Source organism: Channa argus, chromosome 13 (genome assembly GCF_033026475.1).
Source record: "Channa argus isolate prfri chromosome 13, Channa argus male v1.0, whole genome shotgun sequence".
Classification (NCBI taxonomy): Eukaryota; Metazoa; Chordata; class Actinopteri; order Anabantiformes; family Channidae; genus Channa; species Channa argus.
Genome location: NC_090209.1, coordinates 21671691 through 21692861, shown reverse-complemented (window position 1 = coordinate 21692861; position 21171 = coordinate 21671691). Strand labels below are relative to the sequence as shown.

At 40.1% G+C, this 21171-nt stretch overlaps 1 protein-coding gene across 3 annotated transcripts in view; it reads right to left on the bottom strand.

Moving 5' to 3' along the window:
* The window catches only part of LOC137139671 (plexin-A1-like), a 236566-nt gene that overhangs the window by 61534 nt on the left and 153861 nt on the right, over positions 1 to 21171 (bottom strand). For all 3 annotated transcript variants that reach the window (XR_010916376.1, XM_067527252.1, XM_067527253.1), the window contains exons 10-12: positions 17875 to 18075; positions 7881 to 7977; positions 2768 to 2991 (exon numbers count right to left, since the gene is read on the bottom strand). Coding sequence is in view for 2 of the 3 variants with exons in the window: in XM_067527252.1 (XP_067383353.1) it covers positions 2768 to 2991; positions 7881 to 7977; positions 17875 to 18075 (522 nt within the window). In the remaining variant the exon portion in view is untranslated. The remainder of the gene's footprint in view (positions 1 to 2767; positions 2992 to 7880; positions 7978 to 17874; positions 18076 to 21171) is intronic.

Sequence of the window (21171 nt, the reverse complement as noted above, 5' to 3'; positions counted from 1 at the left end):
TCGAATCATCAGTATCACGTCTGTCAGGCATCTTATTTGCCTCTGTGTGTGTGTGTGTGTGTAGCATGCTAACCTTCCTGTGGTCTAACCAGTGACCCATGAGTCGTGGAAGGCCAGCAGCTGTTGAATAGGCTAATGTGAACAGTCATTCTAATCAAACTCAGAAAAATGGGGAATTAAATTTAAAATGCCTCGTTTTACCCTATTTGGAATTCTGCCTCAAACACATAATCTATAATTGTAGCTATTATGCTCAAATATTTAGAAACCTTGGGAATAATGAATTGGGGATTTCATTTTCTCAAAAGTGGATTTTAGGGTCTTTAGAGACTATCATGTTATTAAAGTTACACTTGGGCTACTTTAATGTGTTGAGAAACTGGGCTGATGCTGGGCTTTTGCTTTTAATTTTAGGTTACTGCGGGCAAAACCTACATGATTAGCCGCGTACAGGGCAGTCCGTATGCTTCAGGTCAGTGACCCATAAAATGCCGTAGTATTTGATACCAAAGAGACTAAACGTTAACTAAACGTTTTTCCTACAATAGTTAACCTAAACTTAAACCTTGTCCAGCACTCCACCACAGAAGTACCCCAGCCTTTGTAGATCTAACATGGAGTAGCTGCTTTATGTTCAGTTTAAAGTCTGTTCCCATAGTCATGTTTGACTGAGAAATGTAATTAACACCTTATGTAGTAATCAGTCAGGACTAATGAGCCTACAGTTATTTAAATGCGACTGTTTGAGGCTGAATGACTAGTAAAACCAGTCCACTGATACTCATTATGGCTGATTTACTTTCGAGATACAATTCGTAATGTTATTGTACCTACAGTACCTCTCATGATAGGCAATGTACCCTAAACAAGCCAAAACTAATCAATGAATCACATTTGGTCTTGTCCCCATATCAGTGTCTTTTACTTTCTGCTCCTGTAACTTTTCTTCTCATTCCACTCTTACTATTACAATATTATAATTCTCCACAAAGGTGTTGACACTGAAATGTAGATGTTTTCTGTTTGCAAACGGAAACCTTTATTAAAACACACAGCAAACATGGCTTCAAGCATCCGCAAATTCACGTGGATGGACTGTGCGAAGCCACCGTCCCATACACGCAGAGTAGTGTAGCAGCAGGGCAAAACAACAGATTGTGTATTTCAGAGGGTGTTATGCTGTCAAACTACATCAGAAGTGCTTACTGACAAGACCAGGACAAGTTGTGAAGGAACAAACTAGAAGAAGTGCAGAAAATGCATCCTCCATCTGCCTTTTTTGTCTGTCTTCTCCTCTGTCACATAATACTTTCCCTATCCTCTCAAAGAGTTCAACATTTAGCCAAAATCAAGAGTTAATCAAGAGGGTTGATCAAGAGATTGGGTTTGATTCAAATGCACAGTTGCTAAGATAAATGAGAGAGACATACAGAGTGGGAATAGTAACAGATCATGCCTCTGCTCTAAATGAGAAAAGGTAGACTGAATGAAAAGCAAAAATCCAAAACCAAATATGCATAAATATAAAAAAAAAAAAAAAACATGAATGAAACTAACCTACACAGAGGGACAATGACATACAAACAAATATAACTAAAAGACAGAAGCAAAACCAAACAAACGTCTATGTGCTTCTAGAGTAGCAGTTTGATGTAACAGTGAGTAATAAAACGATTTCTGTGCCAAGGGCAGGAACAAGGTCCCAACATGTGTGTGTGTGTGTTTTAATAGCAACACATTAAAATAGAGCAGATTTCATTCTCAGTTCAGGACACGTAGGGCTTTCGTGACCACAGGGGCTTCAACAAAGAGAACTGATGCAACTGCCTATCAAGGTTCGCCAGCCTTGGATCTCCGCAGGTGACTTTACACTTCTTATGAGTTGACGAGATTATGATGTGGCACTCAAAGAAGTCACACTGTTTTTCTTTACAGGCGGTTTTCGAACTGTAAAAGTGGAAGGAGTGTGATTATACGGGTTTCTTTTGGTTGTTGCCGACTGCGAACGTCAGATTTTTTTTCTGTCCCATCAGTGGTGATTCCACTCCTGACTTGTCTGCCTGACATCGTGTTTTCTAAGATTTCAGATTCAGTAAAAGCAGTTTCAATGTGTGTTTCAGGGAGCTGACATAGTGCATTTAATTTGTTGGTTTATTGATATATAGTGCTAAGAAGGTTATTATGTCACTTTATTTTCTACCATTAATATTGATGTAAAACCAATAAATTATTTAATAGTAATCAAAACAAAATTGCAGACTTTTTAAAGGTGCAATCCATGATCTAAATATTAACCATAGGAGAGCGCAGATCATTTGGTTTAATGTGGTGAAAAAAATACTAATTGGGTCATTAATCTTTTAGTACTTTGACTCCAGGGTTGAACTCCAAATGAAGTGTGTTAGTGCAGAAAATGATAAATGTGCGATGTGTCTTGGTTTTGCATCGCTATATTTTGTTTGACCACTGGAAAAAGGTCGTGGCTCATGCTAGTTCACATCAATTCCCAGTGTAGCATGAAACTAGGTGTATCACGTGATCTCTGAAAAAAATCTCTAAAAAGTTGGACTTTTCTGTGAGCTGGAACACACTCTGGGTTCTGGGTGAAAGAGGTCACTTCATCCATCTACCTGGTAACTGTTCTCTAGAAAATTCAGCGGGTGAGTTTGCGTCTCATTACTTAGTGTACTTTACACAGTATAGGGAGTAATGAAAGAGTGGGGATTTCAGACACCCTACTGAGAAACTCATACGTAATCTCACTCACCTTAGTTATCTTCGGGTGTGTGCAGCGGCTGTTTCCAGAGGTGGCGTGCATCCACCCTGCACCTTCAGCCAACTGCAGCGGGAGGTGTGAATTTCCTCCGCCAGTACACTCCTGTCTGAGGGAGCACTTCTTGTCCTGAACACACCAGCCACATTCAAAGCGGGGGTCCGCCTTCAGGCACATCCCACAGCTGTCTCGCAACGCTCTGCACTTGTACAGATGGGCTGGTTGAAAGACAAGAAGACAGAAGACAAGAAATTTGATAGGAATTGATTCATAATTATTTCATGTCTTAGACTTTCAGAGTTGTGTCCCTCTATGAGAAAATGCTAGCAGCTTATAGCTAGCAGAACAGAGGCTAACTGTGTTGTCCATCTATGACACAGAGTCGTCACTCTAAGGAACGAATTGCACTGTTGTGAGTGTCAAACAATTGCTTTGATTTTTCTTTTGGAGTACAGTAGGCCTACAGTTATACCCTGCATGCTTTTATTGCAGCAGCTCTGGAAAGGACAGGGATGGTGTATGGCTACGTGACAGGATGGCAGATAGAGAAATTAGGCACAAATGGCCATTTTAAAATCTATTTACTACCAGGAATGAACTATTAGCTTCCATGACAACTGTGATAGTTCAAAAATTCACTCTATTTTATCACAATTTGGAAAAAAAAAAATAAAAAACAAGGTATAATTGGTATAATTGAAAAGCCTGTACAATTGCTTTACTTTCAAACTTTACTTCTCAGAGTACTACTTATATTATTCATTTATTTAAGTTATTAATTAACAAAAAAGCAACGTTGACAAGAAAAAAGTCAAAAAAATAATCAGGAGCTTATGTGTCTGCAAGCGTGAGGGAGAGCAGAGGAACAGCATAAATGAATGTTAATCACCCACTTAAACCGTCAGCAGGTGATCATTGCCACTCTGAGGCTGTGATGATGAGAGAGTAACTGTTTCCACAGATAAATAGAGAAAAAAAAAAAAAAAACATGAACAAGTAACCTAGAGGGATATTCCAGAAATTAATTCAACAGGTAATGTCTCCTATTGCCATGAGGGAATTGATAATTTGTTGTGTGTAAAACCGTTCCCTCAACTCTGCAGAGTGGAAAAAGTCATTAAAAGTAAAAAAATAAAAAATAAACAAACAGTAAAAAAAAAAGATAAAAAAATAATTAAATCCTCAAACACCTGAGAAGCTAAATGAGAGGGAGATGAAAGGAAGTAGGGAGGAGGGGGAAGATAACTGTTGGCTGAGCTTGTTAGAAAAAAAAAAAAGGATTTTTTTATGAAATTAAAGATGGTAAGAAAGAGACAAGAAGGGTTCTCAAAGAAAGTATCTGAACATGTTGGAAAAAATGTGAAAAACAAACAGAGACCAGACAGTCCAGTGTGCAAATACTAAACTAGAGAAAAGCATACTCACAAATGGATAGTTTTGATTTGTTGTGTTACCCTTTGTCATCTGCTAATCTCTATCATAATTATCTACATTAATACTTGCCAGAACCTGCAGGCAGGTTGGTTTGCCGTCACACCACATAAACAGATTTAAAATGAGCTGAACTTGAGAGAGGGGAAAAAAAATGAGAGAGCCTCCTCTCTCCTTCCGCCTCCTCGGCAGACAGACGGCTGCCGGACTTCAAAGCGAGCTTCTTTTGGATCCATCTGCCTGCCTCGGCCCTTCTCTCGCCCTAATCTGATTAGCTACGGCTCAGCTTAAAAGTAGCGCGATGCTAATTAATCTGAACCAAATGAATGATTTAATTAACATTAACATCTCCACTTTACACCGGGGCAAAGCTGGGTCAGCGCAGAGCGGCTCTGCCACAGACGGATAATGCAGCTCCAATTCAAACAGAAAAAGGCGCAGAGAGAAGGGAGGGATTAACAGAGAATGGTGAGAAAAAGGAGGAGAGGGTCTTTATGAGATTTATAAGAGCGAGAATGATTTCATAAAGCATGTTTTCAAGGAGTTTTAGACCTGACCATACCTAACTAACATAATCACAATGACTACAATAAACTAAATATCATCACTGGAAAATGGGAAGATGATTAAAGTTACCAAACAGTTATGGTCTCAGTAAAATATGAGGGCGGGGGCTTGTTGATTTATACTAATCTCTCATAACGTAGCTAGGAGTCTGTTTGGTTGCTGCACAAAGTAGCACACTTGTCATGTTCCTTGTCAAAAACAGTGCCTCAAAAATCATTGGATTTCACACTCTGCAACTCTCAGAGCTCAGCACCATGCTGACACATGCAAAGCGCTGACTGCGGCACACATCCCCAGGGTCTCTGACAAGAGCTATCTGGATAACTTGGCTGTACAAAACTTCATATGTGCAACACGGATGTCAAAAGCCTTGTTCCAAGTTTTATTTGCTCCAAATCAGCCAGATAACTCTTCATAGTTCACAGGAGCGAAAGTGAACTGCGATGGAAATTTGGCAACTTTTGAGTATTACAACAATGGGGATTGTGTATTTAAATAGTGGGAGCAATGTTTTCTTTGCTGTATTCCAGTCCCATTTCCAGTCTGACTGTATTTTCCTAGATATTATGAAATGTCAGATACTAAGCCAAGAGAAGTTCACTGGGAATCACACACTGCCTTATGATTTATGCTCTATATGTTATATTACAGTACATGAAACCTTTCAGAATAACTAAAAAATTATTTGTAACTATTACCTGCAAAACCATAGAAATCTTATTATTATAAAGGTGGTTCTATCTGCCATATTTAAAGCCGGCCGTGGACTTTTAAATGGTAATTAAATTTGATGCAGATCGCTGGTCACATAAACCGAAGGTCACATTCACACCTGTGGTCTGATTCACGTTTTAACTTGTTAACTTGCTTAGATGTGAGAGCTCAAGATGTAGAACGAACTACAAAGCACAAATGAGGCTGATGGCAATGCAGATAATTGACAAATTAAAAGTTTTAGCCAATCATGTTATTATGCAAAAGCAGGGGGGTCACCAAATTCAATACGATCCTGGAGGAGTTTTAATAACTGGGGTAAATTATACATCAATACCTTTTAATGTTTACAGGAAGGTTAATCTTGAAGTCATTCAGACTTTCAGGTAACTCTTTCACTGCAGCCTTACTTTGACTATTCGTTTAAGTTTACGTGCACCAGAGTTGGCTATGAAGTTCCACAAAGACAAATGATATGGAAAAACTTATAGGCTTTAAATCGCAGCATTAAATCGTAAGAAGTTAGAAGAAGAAGAAACCATTTCACAAGAAAAGAACAAGATTAAACTGAACTAAATAAAACGTAATTACTTGAGAACCAACCCTGTTGGTAACCTGTTGTGGTTATGCTCATATTTAACATAAGTGGAAAGTCGGAACTGCGTTAATACTTGAGATGTTAATAAATCGAGTAAAGCACAATGTATTTTCATGAGGCCAAAAATCAGTCTTGCAGTACATAATTCAGTTTTTCTGACTGCAGCATTATTTAGTGTTTATCATGGTTAAGCCGCTCACCGAACTTCACGCACACTGCATTCATTGTTTTTTATGAAAACCACAATCTTCCTCTTACCATAACCTAAGTGATTTGTTGCCTAAACTTAACCAGAGACACAACTCCGGAGCCAAACATTATGATGACAGCCCTGCACTTTGTATGCCCACCACCCACCCCCAACCATGTCCTTGCAACTTGCTTTGTGGTAACAAAAGTGTTGCTTAATTTGTTTAAGCGATACTTTATGATGCAATAGAACATATTCGTGCACTGAAATGTCACTACAAATGTCATTTGCCTTTTAGTTTCATAGGACAAGATACAGGGCTGACAACATTCAGTGATTCTGAACAGAATCACTTTTGCATCAGCAACCTGGGTGTGCATAATTACTAGACTTAGTAAATGAATGCTGATACTGGTACCCAATCAATCATTCACTCGTAGCTCTGTAGTGCTCAAATGAATTAGGAACAGATTAGGAACAGTCAAACAACTGTAGTTCACAATTATAGAATAGGATCCATCTACTTTAATGCATAGAAATGGGATTATTTCTTTTGTTATGGCACCTACGCTACGTCTTAGCACATGCTAAACGCAGAATTGTTAAATCCCCAGAGATGATGATCTTTTAGCAGAGAAAACCTTAACATTTTAAGCAAAAATAATACCGGCAGAAGAACTGGGTCATGACCGATAAGCAACTAATTTCCAAGCAATCTGCAAAATGAACTGTATGTCTGACATTTATCAAAATGAGGTCAGATAGAACAAAAAAGGATGTGAGATTAAAATGTGCATGTGTCATGTGTATGTGTGTCATTTTAAGAATTAAATGGATAGTGAATGGCATACAAAAAAAAAAAGTAGTAGGGCGGGTTAGTTAATCCAACTGTGGACGTGAGAATACAGAGCAAAAGCCTGTATGACACACTTGATTGCAAGACTTATATTATCTTGTGTAATTGGACGTCTAAAATCATTAGCCTTCACCAGCCAATATATTACACTTGGTAAAGAATTTACAATTGGTAATTGTTTTCCACTACATGCACAAATAGTGATTAAAAATAATAAATTACATCCCTCCATGTCGCTTTCTGTTTTTCTTTATCAGTCCCTTTATTCTCATCTACCCCCCACCATTACATAGTGCATTTATCAACCTGTCATCCACCCATCTTTCTTGTTTTTCATCCTTTTGTCTTCCTGTTGGTTTCTCCATTTGTTTGTCTTCCTCTCTAACATCTATCCCTATTAATTTCTGTGTTGAATGTTTGTTTGTTTTCATTGCCATCCATCAATCTCTGCCTCTGCCCTTCTTTTATCCCCGAGACAAGAATCGTGATTTTCCAAAACGGATTCTACACTTTCACCTTCCTCCCTGATCACTGTGCAGAGACTGAAATTACAGATTTCTTGTGAAGGGGAAAACCTGCAAATGGCGCTTCACAGAAAATCGTAACAGAAAGGATAAACAAGCAGGACCAATTCAAATTTCTGCCAAGCAACAATCCCTGAAAGCTCCACCGATTTGAGAAGTGAGAATTAAGGAGGAAAGATAAGAAAAAGTAAAAAAAAAAAAAAAAAAAAAAGAAAAGAAAGTTCTACCTTGAATGTTGAACGGGTTGTCAATGACAAAGTTTCCATTCCACACCACGGAGAGGTCAACTGGTAGGTCACTGATGTCGCTACCCTCGTAGTCATACTGAGACAGAGAGAAACACAGAAAGACATGAAAGATTTATAATAGATTCAATGCAAATTGAGAATTGTATGAGATATTGTTTCATTTGCATTGTGATTTAGCTGAACTTAGCTTGCTCATTGCAGACAGCAAACCAAGCATACAGAAACCCATATTCAACCAAAACAGACACATTTCATAAATACATGTAGAAAAATAACACATAGGTTACAGTTGAATAAGCATGGAAGAATGGAGCCGGTGATGGGCTGGGAGGAGAGGAGGTGAGGAGTGTAGAAGGGAGGATGGAATAGGTGATGAGAGGAAAATGGGGGAAAGGATGGGGAGAGGACGGGAAGACGGTGAGGTGGTGAGAGCGGTAAAATCGCACAGAATCAGACACTGGCAGACATGTGAGACGACCCTATTCATTTACACATGAGCTAAGTGGTGGGATGAGGGTAAGGGAGAGATAAGATACGGAGCAGTGTAAAGTGAAATTGGCATTTCCAATTTGCTCCCTGACACGCTGGATTTGGTAGACAGGGTTTGACCATGCCATATGGGCAATGGGGCCTGAGACAGACACGCACACACATACACAGACACACACACAAATGAAACATTCAAAAGTTTTCTCCACTCCACTGTGACTCCACTGACTCCAATACTGAGGAATATGTTGGATACTGTCCCATACTGTTTTATACTGTCCCTTAATGTCCTATACCGTCACACTTGAAACTGACAAATTAAGGTCGGCCAATCTTTAAAAAACAAATAAACATGAATTAGCAACTTTTTTTCCAGTTCCAGAAGTGTGGCAGCATCCAAGTAGTAGGTGGGAGGAAATCAAGATCAACAAAAAAGCACAGGTATTTGGTGCTGGAGAAAAGAACATGTTCTCATCTGGTACCCAAAAGTCTTATGCTGCATACAGATTATATCTCATAATCCATGCATTATTAATGCCATTTTTTGGTGGGAATGATTAAGATTATGATTAAAAGAAAGCACGACAGGAAAAGTCAACACGTCCTGTTTAGCGGCTTCATTGTTAAGTAACCTTATCCAAGTGCTTTAAGTTGCTTCAAACCAACACTACTTCACATCAACAAAAGCTTTTATTGCTACCAGTTTGAGGGCAGTAGAATTAATCTTTATCAGTTATTTAGCAAGTCTGGAAGCCAGACAGAATCAGTAACTGGCACGGTTACTGGGGGTTGTTTGCACAGCAGCAAAACAGATAAGCTACTAATATATGTGTCAACCTCTTAAAGCTACATATGGTGTAACTTCACATCCAATTCAGTCAGCCTAAAGAAGAAAAAGAGACAAAAGACAAATAAAAGCGAAGGAAGCAGATAAACAAGAGGAACAAGTAAAAAAAAAAAGAAAAAAGAAAAGCAACATTGTAAGCAGCTACAGATGAAGGAACGTGGGAAGTGTGGATCTGTATTGAGACAATAGGAAGCTGAGAGGAGCCGTGATAAACCACAGGATTCTTGGAGGTCAGCAGCTCCACAGCAGAGGGATTTAACCAAAACCCTCTTTGGACACTAAGGAAAGGCTGATTGGTCTTTTTCCCTTCCCACTAGTTCAGTGTGACACTAATCCATTACACATGAGGTAGGTTGTTGATTTTATTAGCATTGCTATTACTTCCCACTGGCTACAGGCCTGTGTACGGCAGCAAGTAGCCTCAGTGAAACCACAGGACCCACACACACATGCCCACACACAACTCCTCTTCTCTCTGCGGTGTGGCCTCCATTAAACTTTAAGAGTTTCGACTTGTGTGCTGTCACCAAAACACTGGGTGAGCTTGTTCTCTTGTCAGTCCCTGCCCACCCAGCTGGCCGCCACATCATGCTTTATTCATGGCGTCACATGGTTTACAACGCCGACACAACTGTGACACCGTGACACAGCAGCACCCAGTCAAATTACGCATCACCCACTGTCTAACTCGCGTCCTGGTGACACTTAGGAGTAAAAGGTTATTTGGAGGTTGGTTAAATACTGGAAAAAGAAAGCCATAGCAAAGGAGGCAGATTGGTAGCAGAAAGGGGGATTTTAGTGAGGATGTAAAGCTAAAACCATTTTAGAACAATCACTCAACCTCGCAGTGTCAAATGCTTGTTGCTGAAGCATAAACACGACTAAGCATCTACAGGCACAGCCAGGCTCAAATGTATGATGAGCTAAAGATGGCATTATCCTGCCATTGAATGGTCAGTTATTAGCCGTTATCACCCCAAACGTATGGTTTGGTAGGCCACATACTGCCTATTGGCACAGTTACTGTATATGTCGAAGTGTCTCTGGGCAAGAGACTGAACCCCTAACAGCCCATTCCCATCCCCAGCTGTGCAGTGCCAGTCCAAGCCCGGTAGAAATTGGCGAGGGTTGCGTAAGGAAGGGCATCTTACGGGATAAGCCGAAAGGACAAAAAAAAAAAAAAAAACATCTGTGTGGTTTCCAGCACTATTATCACAAAACAATGACCTTCTGAGCCTACTAACATGTGGAGCAGGTTGTGGGACATAACTATGGTGGTGGTAACAACAGATTACAGTCACTCAATGGCATAATAAGCAGGCAATCTTATTTTAGGAGCAGTCAGACATTTCATCAAACTGTAGAGTTTCGTTTGTGAGTGCAACACTTTTACATAATATCTCCATAAAGCTCCTATAAAGGTTTTATCAACAATTCAGTGACATTTTGCAGTGATATTTGTGCTCACAGGTACCGTCTAGTTTTTCATTTTCTCTGTAACAGTATGCTTAAAGTTTTGTGATTGACAGGAGTCTAACTGAGACCCAAGAAAAGAGCTTTATTCCAAAATTAGACCACCACCTTTTGAAAATGACAGAGATCATCATTATGACTTTGTCACAGAAGTACATCTAATTATGGAACATTGCCAAAGCAATTGCCTCCACATTGACTTTTATAAAAAATAAAAAAAGCCATACCCCTGCAGGAGCAATGCGGCCTAAGTGATACATTTACATTGGTTGAAATCAAACTATAGCTAATGAGCAGGTATTTACTAAAATACAGTCAAATGGGCTACCTAGCAATAAAAATAAATAAATAGGAAATCTATTTCAGCTTTACTTTACTGTTGACTGAGAACATTGGATGCTTTACCTTAAATCCCCTTAAAAAAGGCAATGCATTTCTCTATGTTTAATGAGGAATTGTTGCTGTCTTTTGTTCCAGTGATTTATTATCCATGCTTATGTTTTCCACATTTCTTGCATTTAATTATGTTTTTGTCTCTCAGCCATCCCACTCTGGGTTACCTCTTTGGCTTCCATCTAGGATTTCTTCCATACTAGCAATTCTTCAAGTGGGCTGGAGATTAGAAGTTTGAATTCTTTGTCTTGCTGACCTGCAGCTGAAATGCTTTCTCTCGTGTACATCCTGATTCACTGCATTTAATTGAACAGTTATTGACTATCAGTCAATAGTGTAGGTATAGGTATTAACAGTGGTGGCAACTGGCGATGTTAGAGATTTTGTAGTGGTTGATGACTGTATGTTAACACTGGTCTCCCCCCACTGAGAGATGCCTGTGTTTGGGCCTCTCCTTTGATCACCTGGAGCTGGTTGAGATGAGTAATCAGAGTCATTACTGAAGCCTCTGGCCAGCTCCTCCATGTCACTGCATGTAATTAATCTACCTGTGCCAACTCATAGTGTGCCCCCCAGGGAAGAGAGAAGAGGAACTGAGAGGAGAAAAAAAAAGATGAGGACAGAGAGGAAACTTTGGCGGATGCAAGTGGAGGACAGCTAAAGACGAGATAAGAGGGAAAGCAGGAGGACTGGAATTTGGAAAGGAAGAGTGGAGATCAGGGCAGCAATGAAAGGTGAATGAGAACATGAGAAGAGGGAAGGGGAGGTGGTAAAGGATGTGACAGGAGGAAAAGAGGTAGAGGAGAGACAAAGAGCAGTGGAGAAAACAAGTGGGACAAAACTGAGTAGAGGACACTGCAAGGAAGAAGAGTGTAAACCAGGAGAGAGTCTAGGAGGGAGGAGGGGCACTGAGAGGGGACAATGGAGGGAGGGGAGGCGACAGGAGGAGAAAAAAGAAAAAGGAGGGGAGGAGGTGTAAAAAGTACAAGGTGAGCACAAAGCCGTCCCTGGCCTCATTACAGTAACACACCAGCCTGGCTCGGGTTCATTCGTTATCTGCTCCTGCACTCGTTTATTCTCTTGCTACATGAATCGTCTCCATGGATTGCATGTCTCCATGGACTGTATGAATAGATATGGCTGGTGTGTGTGTGGACGTGCTTGAATGTCTGTGTGAACCCAGAAATGCCGATGTTAACAAAACAGAGCAGCTGCCTGGTGAAGAGGGGGAGAGCTGTGTGCATATGTGTGCCAGTCCATGTGCAGGTCACCCCCATGTAATTAGTCATGTTGACGGATACCTGAAAGTGTGTGTGTTAAAAATACACTACAAGCACACGCTTCCTCACACAAATCTCCAATTTAATTTCGCTCCCATTTATTTCAATTCAATGAGGCGCTAAATGTATTTATAGTATCAAAAGTAAAAGTACTCATTCTACAGGAAATTGGCCCTTGTGGCTGATGCTTATATTACCATTCATGACTTTATTATGTCGCTAATATTGGTGCTGCATTTTGTGGCTTCAGCTGGGCAAAATGTAATTATTGTGTATGCTGTGACTGACATGGTCAAGCGGTTCCTAATCTTGCAGTGAGGCTTTCACCACAGGGTCACACGATAAATCTGATTGGGGAGTAAAAAGAGGAAGAAGAAAACACAACTTTTGTTCTGGGTTAATGTGATGGCTGCCGTGCTGGCAAAGTACTAAACTCAGTCTCCACGGTGTTTTTAAGTTATTTTTAAAAAGACAGGACGTTAGAAGCAAACTATAAACATTAACTACCTGATGGACACTGTGGCGGCCATTATGTCGTTTTTATTTATTAGCTCCCATTGGCTAGAAGGTGAATGTGGAGGTCATACCTCTAGCCAATCAAAATGACTTCAGGTGAACGAATCTAAAAGATGCACCAAGTATCCATTTTTATTTAGCCTTTGTTCATTAGGAAAAGCTACAGAGTTCAGTTGGCTGTTACATTAAAAATCTATAGAATATTAAAAATTTAAATTCCGTTCCAACAAGCAACCAAAGAGAAGCTCCAGTCGCTGGCTTCAAACCTATGAGTTTGACACAGTCTTCATCACTTGCATGAATGAATTATACATTTAAATGTACCTTTTAGGAAGAAGAATAGCAGAAATAATACACTTGTGTAGTGTATCTATGTGCAGCACTGGTGTGTTATATGGAGCATGTTTGAGAAAGTTAGAAAATGTCTAGACTCGTGCCAAGTCTAGACCAATTTGCAGACAGTGAACACACAAACAAACAACACACTGTCATTCTCCTAAACCCAGTGCCAGATGCATGGATTTACAGTGGGAAGTTCATCCACACAAACACGCGCACACAGACATACACACACACAGCATTAGATAGCCTCTGTGTGTCAGTGTAATAAATCATGTAAAGCAGGTTGCTGGTTGTTGCTGATGCTACAGTCTTCGTCTGCTCCACATGATTAGGAAGAGGATCATGTGGAGAATCTCCATATGTCTGTTTCACTTTGGGGTTCCAAACCCCTGGAGAGAATGCGTGTGCGTGCGTGCGTGCGTATGTGTGTGTCCATGAACAAACCAATAGGCATCCACACAGCTTGCATGCTTCTTATATGTTAGTAGCTGTGAATGTGTATGCTGGTGTGTGTTTTTCCTCTGTGCATCCCGATGTGCATCCATGCATACTATGTGTCCCTGGTGTATTTGAGTATGCAAGTTCGATGTTTCAGTGTTTGGTGAGGAGCTAAATAATGCACAAAGAGACAGTAAGATTGAATGGATGAGTGTACATGTACTGCTGGCTAATTTTCTCTGTGATTTATTATACTCTACTGTCCCCGTCACAGCCAGCTGTGATACATATACACACACTTGCCTCCTGAGAATACTGAATACAATGAAAACCATTGCACAGGTTCTCAATCATAGCTGGATTTTGTAATTTATATCGTGAGACACTGTATTAATTATTTTGCTCCGTTTCCCTAAAACACACTGAATGCTACTTATAAAACTGCTAGTGAAGAGAAGGCAAGACAAACATTTACAATTGGGCTGAAATACCATGATGGTATTTTTATATTGGCTTCTTGAAGTTGCACTAATTAACAGACATAATGTTCATATAGCAATCTTAGAAATGTGTGAAAATACTGTGTCATATTACAGGGTATGATGAATATACAGGGATCATTTTCTCATATAATATATATATATATATATATATATATATATATATATATATATATATATATATATATATATATATATATATATATATATATTCTCCAATATAGTGGACAGAACTATTAAAAGAGAACACAAAAGATTATTGAACTTTAAAAAGCATTATTTGGTATTGTTGTGGGAGTCACAAGAGACACAGGAAGTGTCACTTTTTATAAATTTTACATTGGAAAAATACTTGCATAATACAATTTGATAGTCTTTTACTTAAAACAGGTCTTAGGGTGTGACACAAGATTGCAGGACTAACTGGCCTTGCAACTGTGCTCTCGAACAGGTACCGCACAGATGAGTACATTTGTAACTAGTCCTTATTGTAGGAACTGTCTTTCTACTCTTTGTTGTTCAAGTTAATTTTGACAGTTTCACGTCTGCATGGATCATGAGTTCCTTTTCTTTCAACTTCCCTCTGTGAGACAGGCACATCTTTTATATTCCACATACATTCTTTCGCCATCTGTTTCTCCGTCATTTGTTTGTTCCCCTAATCTGCCTGCTAAGCTTAGTCTTTTTTTCCTCCCCTCTGTGTTTCTTTATTTTCTCATTCTTTCGTCCCTCATTCTCTTCCATCCACTCACACTCTTTGTTTGCATCGTCATTGTCTTTTCCTAATTCCCTCACCTCCTCTCTGGCTCGCTCTTTCTTTGTCTTTGTGCTATCTTCTTTTTTATGTTAGTGGTTTACCAGGTGTGTGTGCGTGTGTTTGTCAGTCTACCACACCACTGCTATTCATCATCATTTTATCTACAGCTCCCTTAATTGGATCCTATCATAGTCCCACCTGACATTGAGAAGGGGTGGGGGTGGAAGTAGGAGGCTTACTCACAGCACAACATATATGTGCCCATGTGGGAACACGAACACGCACACACACACACACGCACACACACACACTCCAGCAGCTGCAAAGTTGAGTCCAGGCCTATATCAACAATTTTCCTGCCCCCTATCGAACATTAAAGTGCACTGAGGACTGAAGAAATGGATGTATGTGCATATGTGTGCGTGTGCATCCATTTGGACTTGCTAGTGAATCTGAGATTTGCTGAGGAAGGTCTCTGTCCTCCAACGTCAGCAACTCTCAGCAGTGGTACTGGTGTAGTAATGAGTGTGTGTGCGTATATCAAACGATGGGGATGCAAGTTGCACACAGCTATTTCCTGGAGTAAGTGCTGGTGTTTAGAGGTATGGGAGGTTTTCAGCACACACACAAAACCCAACAAAGGCCGACCAAAATAGTTGGTCTTCAAGCAATAGATTCTGTGACATTTTAAAGGCAAAGGTGTTATAATACATTCAGTGGCTTTTGAAAGTTTTCACGATCGTTAACTTTTTTGCACATGCTATTGTTTAGTTGATTTAATAAAGAACAGTTAAAATGGCAATCAATCAGCATTCATGATGAAGCAAAAACCTTTACGGCCATTTAGCAAGTTTAAAAATCTAACTTATACCCAAGTGTCACTGAAACTGTTGTCAGGGGCATCACGTGGGTCTTTACCTTTTCAAACCAAGATGATTGGTCCTAATAACACATCGACTGAACAGTATTAGAGAAAAAGAATGAGGGAGAGCTAGTGGCTGACCAGAGTCACAGAGTTACCTGCATGTAGATTTGACAATGAGCAAGTTCACATTCTTTTGTTGCAAGCTTTTGGTTCACAGTTGACTTATAAAATGAGCACATTCTGTGGACAGCGCTGTGCATTATGAACTAAAAAAACTCTTTGCTTGGGTAAGTACTGAATTCCAGAATGTCTTAAAGGTGCACTGGCTTGGCGAGTGGTAATTTTCAGATTTAACTGGTACCTACTAGTAAGACTGGGCGAGCTAGATAACTGCGATATAATGGCCGGACCGTTGAGCGGGGGCTGAGGCATTCAGAATAAACTGCCACTCAAGCCAGTGTTATCAGCCACAATGGTTCAGCCTATGCAATGGAGATAAGAGACTGGCTCAAGCCACAGAATATTTACTCTTTGCTTGGATGAGGGAAGAAATAAAATGTATTTGCAAAATGGAAAAGGTTTGGAACCACCATGGCTTTACATAGAGTTGGCTGTCGTGACAAACTGGAGATCAGTAAAAGGTCACAGCTTGGCCACTTTAGAGATTTTGATTTTTGATTTGCAAGGATGTCTTAAAACATGATATCATCTCAGGTGGATGGATGGGATTATTGAGTGTGAATTGATGAGCAGAAATAGCCATTTTATCTGTTTAAACGTAATAGCTTGGGCAAAAAGTGAATGGGCCTGAGTAGTTTCTGAAGCCACAGTGCTTCTCTGAAAGGGTCTCTCCATGCCAGAAGGCATATGGTGCAATTCAATGGTAAAAGCCTGAATGCTTCTAGCAAAGGAACTGTGCTTCTGAATTTGGCCAATTTATTCAAATATTCAACATGTATAGCAATTACTACTTTTGCAGCTCACTATTCAATAGGCTTTCAAGTAGTCAGGTCACTGAGGACAAATTTGACAAAAAAATACACCAAAAAAAAACAAAACAAAACAATAAAACCTGTAATATCAACCCAAATATTTAGATCTAATATAACAATGCCTTGCATGAAGCAATTACAGACACACAATCAGCTAAATACGCACAATCTATCTCCCCATAACACAAAGGAACTGCAGGAGCCATCATTACAAATTGGAAATCAACTTTAATAAAATGCCCGGAACTATTTTCATGTCACCATCTGACATCGGAGGGAGAATGACTTCAGGGGCACAATGCTGAGGCTCAATCTTTCCTTTTGTGGGGAGGAAGTGGGTGACTGGATACAGTTCAAAAGCAGCGAGTAGCCGCAAATCAGCGATGTGTTCCAATCCCGGCAGTAATGCGGCAGCCGGCTAAATGACCCAGAGCCCCTGACAAGTGTGTGACAGACCGAAGAAAAGACGACAGATGCGGCTGCGAAAGCCATACACTGGGTCCTGCTTCTTTTAACGGCGAGAACTTGCTATAGGACCTATCACTGTGAGTGAGTGTGGTGGTTTGCAGCTTGCATGTTAATCATATGTCTCATTAAGTAAGTCATAATTGGTGTCATTAAAATGCCTCCCCTCTGCCTCATGCCCTGATTGGAGCTGAGGAAATTAACATTGCTGAAATGCTTGCTCCCTATTAGCGGGGACAGTTTGACTGAGGGCTAAGAGGCAGGAGTGAGGAAAAGACACGGCGGCTTTGCGTAAGTCAGTCCCTGTGGCCACACGCCTCGCTTTAGAAGTCTGTGACATGACAGTCTATAACTGCTGGTCTCTCTTTTTCCTCGGCGTAGCTAAGCAGCTGTGAGGTCTCCTAATGGTTAAACCACTTTGGCTGACAACTTTGAACAGCTGGGGTTGGTCAGAGCAGAGACATAGTTGATGAGGATTGGCTAAGAAGGCAATCAGTCAATGAAGAAGCCCCTTAGCCAGACATTAGAAGAGATTTCTCATCTGTAAGCTGTTGTGATTCAACTGTGAAGCCTATGTGCACATGAACGTGTGTGTATCTGTGTTTTTTAGTCTTACTGTGGTCTTCTGACACTGTATGCTGGTGCTGTTGAACCTCAAAGCCGGAATGCTATGCGTGTTGCCCTGGATGTGGAAAATGCACTCATAGTTCCTCTGTCCAGACTGAGGCTGCGGTAGGTTCTGGGCGAGCAGGGTAATCGGCCTCATAACTCCAGCAGGGATATAGATCTGAGTGGAAGGCAGGATCTGAGGACACTCCTGGAGATGAAAAAATAAGAGAAGAGGACGAGATATTAAGATGTGACTGGATTACAAAAAATTAAGGAGGATACAGATCTAAGTGGACTGAATTATTTGGACATGATGCTGAAAGGATGGAATAAGACATCTTCTTCACTGACAGGAAAACGATTACAAATGAATACACACAAACATAAAGATACATTAAAAAGGGTATTTATTTTAACTGACAAGTGTGAATTAGAAATGCCACTAAATGCATTTTGGCACCTTGGCCTTGCAGAAATCCCTACGCTTTTCCAGCCTCTTTTGTTCTCACAGTAGAATATGTTTAAAGAATCAAGCAGCCCTAAACCTCCACTTACAAATTATCAACACTCTTGAGGATCGACTCTTGTCCTATTTAAGAAACACAGAATGCTGAATGTGGCAGCCACTTGTCAAATTGAGTACATGCCATTTTGGAATCAAAACCTTCCCCATATTAATGAGGCTGTTATGGATGTTAGGCATGTTTTTGGCCTCAAAGAAGAAACTAAAGGATATTATAATTCTTCCAATGTGGACCAAAATGAGAGCTAGAAGCAGCAGTGTCTCTTTGGAACATGGACCGTTAATTCTGCCATGCTGCTCTGTAAAACAGCTTCAGTCTCAGGATTAGCGGGGGAGATAACTTTGGGGTCAGCACTTCCATTAGGCGGCTCCGTTCTGCTCTTCAATCAATAAAAATTTGGCTACAGCAGAAGCTTTGTACCGTAATAACTGAAGCTAAATAATTGAAATCTCTAAGTGTTTTTTTTTTTCAGCCCTAAGCAAATCAAAAGACAATATGCAGCTGTCAGCTGGAATTCATGCTACATCATTGCTCGTGCTCTAGAATTAATTGGCTTTTCTGTGTTTTTTAACTGGTTTAATAAATGAGATATAAATGAGAAACTAGCACTACATTATTTACTTCTACAGCAGTTCAGTCAATCATCAGGTCAACTACATGTCATTATAAAACTCCTTTAACATAACACTGCTTGATTCAAGGGACTCTACTGATAATGCGGGAGTGATTGAGCTTATAATGTATTGTTCTAACATGCTGGGGAAATTGTTTGCAGAGAATTATTAAGGGTATTAAGCCTTGTTAAGACATTTCCTGCAACACAAGTGTGTAAAAAAGAGCCTTTGGAATATCACAGTCTGTAATTAACACTGAACTAGTGATATTTACACTAATGTGCGTTTGGTATTCATATAAAGGTGTGCTAAACAATCAAAAAGGTCATACAGATACCCAACTAGAATTTATAAACTGAGCCATATTCCACTTCAAGCACCATTAAGGAAACTATAATTTTCCCATTAGAATAATGAACATTTATATCTGCAATAATATATCAGTAGGAACTGCATTCTATTCAATCGGAAATGAATAATTAAAGTTAAAACACACCACCAGCTCCATATCAGTTTGCTCTGTGTTGAGGTATACTGTAATGAAGAATTGCCAATGACGTGCACACTGGCTTAGGAATGGCAGAGAGAATGCAGAGGGGGGACGTGTTTTGGACACAATGGCACCTGCTTTCTTTACTCCAGCACAGTACAGGTGATCAGGCTAATGCTTTATGGAAAGGCAGTATATAAAAATGGATGGAGGTTGATGAACAGCTTCTGTGATTGGTATGCAGCTTCCAAAATGCAACTGACCTACACTGTGTGTGGTCCCTGAACTCCTCACGTATACACACTGTTCTTAGGTACCCTCAAAGATGCATTTAATAAATACTCTCTCGCATGACAATGAAGCAAATAACTATGTGTAACGTGAAAAAGAACTCAAACAAATGATCACCCAAATAATTACGAGCCTTTAGCTAATTGTTTTGATTTTGGGGTCCGCAAGCTCCACACTCATTAACCTAGTAGCCACTTTCAGTTAAGTTTATGCAAACTAAATGAGGTAAAGTGACGTTATCTCAGTGCTTTTAATTTGTTCCACTGCCTACAAGTGACCCCCCTCCCAAAAAAATACTATCCATAAATTACTTCAAAGAGTAATGATTTCCTTTTTTAGTAACTAACTATATTTATAATTAGGATGGTTCCGTTTCACTTTAGTGGTATGTTTGCCAGCCATCTCGCTCCACTTTGTGAGCACTGTTGAGCAAATGGGATATGTGTGCAGAGGCTTTGACTAGATGGCAGAGTCATATCTAGTTTGAAGTGGCAATCATTGTTAATGTTGGAATGGCTGGCTGGCTCAAGCATCTGCTTCAATTGTAGCATGGAAATCCTGTATGGCTCTCTCACACACACACACACACACACACACACACACACACACAAAGACCACTTCACATCTGTGCCTCTGTGCTGCACATTCCAGTCCCTATTGCTTCAACAGCAACATGCGCACATTATCCTAAGGTCTGTTCCTTATTACTGATGCATCGGAGTCAGGATAAAAAGCACAGCATCGCATTCCTCTGAGGACCATGATAATACACACTTACACACACATACAGAGTCATCCCCCACATAAGGGCCTACATAACGTACAAAGAATTTCACTGACACATAAAGGGAAAAGAGAGGGAACCACACACATGCACATACAAAGGAGAGGGGGAGTGAACAAAAGATTCAGGAGCAGAAGATTGTCGGAGCAGTTTCATTAGGAATGGTGACAGGTGTCAGAGCTGAGTCTGCATCAGATAGTGCAGCAGTTCTACACAATGGGAAACAACAATCTCTTTACCTGGGGGATTCATCTAATATCTCGTTTTCAGTCTTCTCCTCCTCCTTTCTTGCTCTCACTCACACTTGATCTTTTTTGTGTTCTCTCCAGCTTTCGTCTTCCTTTTCTTCTATTATTATCACCTTGTTTTTGAACCTTGAAGAGTAAAGTGAACATGCAACTCAATTCCAGAAACAACTGTTGTCAGATTTACACGGCAACTGAAAGCTTCCCAGTATAACCAGTCTGTCACTGGTGACAACGGGAGGATTCCTGGCACAATTACCAGAGCTCCGCATCCAAATGAGCGCCTTGTCGAGAATTACATTTACTGCGGTAAAAGTCAGGGATGAACAGTGATGCAGAGGATGAGCAGAGATAAA